At 38.3% G+C, this 5,283-nt stretch overlaps 1 protein-coding gene across 1 annotated transcript in view; it reads right to left on the reverse strand.

Moving 5' to 3' along the window:
• myl4 (myosin, light chain 4, alkali; atrial, embryonic) overlaps positions 1 to 3,032 on the reverse strand; it is a 3,771-nt gene extending 739 nt beyond the window's left edge. Inside the window, exons 1-4 of the mRNA XM_083545276.1 lie at positions 2,858 to 3,032; positions 1,134 to 1,161; positions 513 to 662; positions 198 to 371 (exon numbers count right to left, since the gene is read on the reverse strand). Coding sequence (XP_083401402.1) covers positions 198 to 371; positions 513 to 662; positions 1,134 to 1,161; positions 2,858 to 2,953 — 448 coding nt within the window. The 5' untranslated portion in view covers positions 2,954 to 3,032. The remainder of the gene's footprint in view (positions 1 to 197; positions 372 to 512; positions 663 to 1,133; positions 1,162 to 2,857) is intronic.
• Positions 3,033 to 5,283: the final 2,251 nt, after the last annotated feature.

Genomic DNA, 5,283 nt, shown 5'->3' on the forward strand with positions numbered 1-5,283 from the left:
TGGTAGTGCTGAATGAACCCTGAATGCATGGTAGATCTGAATGAACCCTGGAGCAACCACTCATGTGGGGAAATCACTCATGTAGATATTTTACTTGTCAATCACATTTGATTATTGCATCATTTATTTCTGTAAAGCTGCACAGTGACAATCTCCATGCTTAAAAGTGCTCTACAAATTCAATTGAATTTATTTACCTAAAGTCTGTAGAACATGCCGAAGCTCTGCTCCCATTATGGTGCCATTTCCTTCTTTGTCAAAAACTCGCAAACCCTCCACAAAGTCCTCAAATGTTCCACGGTCCTTCGACTTGGACACGTGCTGAAACATGGGCAGGAACGTCTCAAAGTCCATGAGCTTGGTGTTCAGTTCTGAAGATAAAGTCGGGAGACAATCAGATACACTGATCGCTTTTAATTCAGGACCTTAAATGATAATTAGATCATATCTAGATTAAAAAAAGTAACAATGTAAACCAAAAAGTGCAACTGCAGCAGCCTTGAACCTCTGACCTTCAGGTTTGGGTTTACCCAGCACCCTCATGACCTCAGCGTTGGTAGGGTTTTGGCCCAAAGCTCTCATCACATCTCCACACTGACCATAAGAAATCTTTATTTCTCCTTTAGGTGTTCGATCAAACAGCATGAAGGCCTCTTTAAACTCTGTCAGAACAGAGAATAAACCCATAATAAAGTTATAACAGGTCCCCTAAATGGTCCTCAGTAGATGATACACTATATTGTTAAAAGCTTGTGGACACCTGAGCATAAGACACCATATATAAGGTGCTTTTTAAACATCGCATTCCACTTTCAGTCTCCATTTGCAGTTATAATAACTTCTACTCTACTTCTACTAAAAATGTTCCACCAGATTTTGGAATGTTCTTGTGGAAATTTGTGCGATTTCATTCTACCATAAGGGTGTTAGTAAAGTCAGGTACTGATGTAGGTGAGGAGGTTAGGAGGCTTTTGGGGTGCAGTCAGTGTTCACATTCATCCCAAAGGTGTTCAATAGGGTTGAGATCGGATCTTTATAGAAGGATATTTTAATTCACAAATTATTGAGATAAAACAGTTTAATACGTACATGAGTTTGGCAAAAGGACCACAATTAAACAAGTATAATCTTACCTTCAATCTGATCTGCTGTGAACTCAATCTAAGAAGAAAGGAAACAGACAACATGTTGATCTTTTGGATTGGTCCATATTAGTTTTCCTTATCTGTTCTCATTTGGTCATCTGCACTATGTGGACAAAAGTATTGTTTAATAGTTATTCAGTTTATACCTTAGAGGACACCTTAAAGTTTTAATATAGGAAACAACACCAGAGTGAAAAACTCAAGAAGGAGCAAACACTCATCCAAGACATTCAAAGAACTCTCAAGGAACCCTCAAATCCTAGATGCAAGAAAGGCGAACAAAATTTTGATATTAGAGCTTTTTAGACCGAACGTGGGTTTCTAACAGTGTTGAGATTTGAACTCAATGTTGTGGCCACTCGCGGAATACCGTGAGCAACTTCTGAGTTTCTGCGAGAGCCGCAGTGGAAGAACCACTCTCACCAAGTCTCTACCAAATGCTACCCAACTGTCTGCCCTGCACTCACCCAAACTCTTGATCGCACCCAAATGAGGATGAGGTTCCCCTTTTGAGTCTGGTTCCTCTCAAGGTTTCTTCCTCATAACATCTAAGGGAGTTTTTCCTTGCCACAGTCGCCACGGCTGCTCATCAGGGATAAATTCACACCATTCACCTTAACTGTTGATTTCTGTAAGCTGCTTTGAGACAATGTCTGTGGTGAAAAGCGCTATACAAATAAACTTGACTTGACGACTTGACTCATCAGTTCTACAGATGCTCACCATACCCTTGAGAAGAAGCAGCCTGTTCGGGATCATTCCCGCATTTCCACCACCAATTACACAATCTAAGAATAACAGACAGCTGTTTTTAGAATTAGGGGAGCGACTGTGAAACTCCATCCTTCTGCTCCATCCCTAGAGAAAAGACTGGGTTAATCCTGGATCACAGGCTTGTTAGACTCCAACAAGAGAGCTCAACAGCAATTGTGTAGAAGGATGTAGAGGAACATGGAATGGAGAGACATGCAGACTGCAGTGGATATTCTGAATAAAATGCCAGTGGAGTTATTTGGACTTATTGGGATGGAATGTATCTCTCTGGAAAAGCAGATCTGTGGAAGCGTATATTAAGATCTTGAATTTTCAGAGAGGAAAATGGGAAACCAATGACCTCTGGCCAACGCCATATCAGAAGATTCTCTCGCAATCCAAACAGAAAATCATTAAAATATCCTTAATAGTTATAGGAAAAGAATTAATGAAAGGGTGGTGTAATTGGTCCAAGTTTTTGTTATCAACATTATGCTGTACTCCTCTTATATGGAGATCCAGTTTTACCTCAGACCGTTGCAAAGCGCTAAAACTGGAGACTCCTCCCAAAAATGCTAAACAAAATATTACCAAGATTTGTACTTTGGTATATGGAGCATCCACTATGATAATGACAGCAAATAAGCTTTTAGTACAGCAATAATAATCGATAATAATTATTTTCTGACAAATCAGAGGAAAGAATTTACTGTACACCAGTGATGATGAAGAATAAAACACAACCTTACAGATAAAAATAAATAAATAATGGAATCCATATAGTGGACTGGTACATTTAACAATGGTAGAAAAATATTATTTCTCTCCTGGTTGCATTTTTTAAACAAACTGAAAACGAATAGGAAGTGATAGAATAAAGCTCTATCTCTTCTTTAGAACTTTATTAATGATTTCTCTGATCCATCTATAATGACCTAGTTATCATCTGAATTACTCACTGCAATGTTCTTCGGGTCAAAGTCAGGCTCCCTTGGCTTCTCCGGTTCAGACGTTTTATTCACCTCCTTCTTTAGTTCTACTTTTTTTGGTGCCATGTTAAAAAGCAGCCGGATCAGATGGATGAGAAGGAAGATGTGAAATGAGGCAGAGGGAAATAATCTCCAGTTGGTTTTATATCCACATCCAGACCTCTTAGGCTAAAACTAGAGGGACAGACAGATCCATCTGACAATCTCATGGCCCATACAAGGTCTGGAGGCTGATGTACTGAGTGACGAGGCTGAGCTTTAATCGTTCTCGGAGGAGAGTATCAGCATGTCCACACATTGTTCTCACCATGAGGAGCATGGGTTAATGGCAGGGGTATTAAAGGCATTTTGTGGTGAGTTAGGAAGACTGGAATAGGCAGATAGTGGTCATGTTTGGAAACGGACAACCTTTGGAGTATATATGAAGAAATGAAAGTTGTCTAAATGTGCCCAAAAGCAAGAGCTGGTTTTAATGAAATGATATTAAATTGCTCCTGAAATCTCTGTTCGATTCATTTTCTACAACTGCAGTTCTGACTTTAACGCTGTTGTAAAGTAAAAACCCAGGTTTATATCTATGTGCTCGGTCCTAACACCGGGACTTGTGCAGAGGAAACTCCAGATGAATGAGTTTGGAAAGCTTGGTTTTGTGTGAGGAGACATTTTTATAAACCTTCATGTCAAGTCAAGCCAAATTCAGTGACTCTTATTTTCATTTCAGCCAAAAAAGTACAGTACACAGTGACACAAAAATACATTCCTCAAGTACCAAGGTACTACATATAACCACGTAACACAAAACTAACAAGAACAGACGCACATACAGTTAATTTGATGTTACATATGCAAACAGTAAGTACAACAACACAATACAATCAGACTGTAACAGTGAGTAATACACAGAGCTCCGTCTGAGACAGTGCAAATGAATTCTCAATATAATAAATACTGCAGATGGAACGTTTGGCGATCATTCAGCACCAGGTATTCGTGCAAAAATATTGCAGTGAAAGTGTGTATGTGTGTATTAGATTGGTCTCGTTGTACCGAGGAGTCTGATGGCTTGTGGGAAGAAACTGGCCGTGATGCTTCTGGTTTAAATTAAAGCTGTTGTATCATGGCCAATGGCAAGAACTAACTTGTTTCAACAACATTAAATATTAAACAAACGTACTTTAACGAAAGAAATAATCAAATTTGTTTATGTTGGCAAAATGCTGTGGTATGAGAGAAATATTTTATCTGGGAATGTGCTGCTATCAGAAAATATGTTTTTGTAAGTCCACCTCAGTGGTTATTTTACTGCGACAGCATGTCTCTTTCTTTCATTCCTTACACATTCACGTACACACCAATATATCTCTGTTAAAATATGAACCTGTCTATAAACACACCATTCTCTCTTTTTACTTCACCAAATAGCGATGTATAAAGTCGATATAGCGATAGGTCTGTAATGAATGTGATATAAAAAGTGCGATACACAAATTGTTATTTAAATGGTAACTTTAGTCATCTTTTTACACTACAATTTTTTCAACATAATTTGAACACAATCTTATTTTGCTAATCTTCAAATTTCAGAAGTTTATATTTCTTTAAATGAAATTCTGAAAAGAATTCTTGCCACCGCGAATCCTTACTGTAGACCACTGGCATCATCCTTCTTTTTTAAGACCACACTGTAGCTTGTTTCCACCGCTGAACTCTCTAACAAGCCTGAGGAGGAATGTGCTATGGGATCTGTTCTTATGGAAGGGAAGAGGATGGATGGACCACTGAGGAATTACACAGATCCTGAAAGCAATGGTATTATATAGATGAGGTTATATGGAGTTTCAAAGTGACCTTTAAGCTTGTGATGCGGGTGATGCACAGCAGGCGTGGGCCAGTAAACAGGATTTGTCAAGTGTTTTTCATTTTAGTATCGAAAATACTTTTCATTATGTAGAATTTGACTCTTGCGTTGCAGACAGGACAGTTAGACTGGAGCTCAACAATAAATCCATTCATTTTATAAAAAGAGATAAGCTAAAGCTACCATATGGTCTGCTTTGATATACAAAAACTTGTAATAGTTCCACACGCAGCTAATAAGCTTTAACATCATACGCAGCAGTAAAAGAGCTTAGTGTGATTTATTTAAAAGATATGGCTAGAATAAAAAAATATGTCATTGCGTGAGGCAGAAAGAAATTTGTTCATGCTTTTTTTCCCTCTCAGTTGAACTATTACACCTTACATCAAGTTCCAGAATGCAGCAGTAAGAGTCCTTATGTTTATTATGTTAATAAAGATATGACCGCATCACCTCATCTTGTCCACACTCATTGGCTATTTGATGTGTTTTATGATTTGTCTACTTCAAACAGGGAAGTGCAGGCTCTTTGTTAGTA

The sequence above is a fragment of the Silurus aristotelis genome, assembly GCF_946808225.1.
Source record: "Silurus aristotelis genome assembly, chromosome: 6".
NCBI classification, from domain to species: Eukaryota; Metazoa; Chordata; class Actinopteri; order Siluriformes; family Siluridae; genus Silurus; species Silurus aristotelis.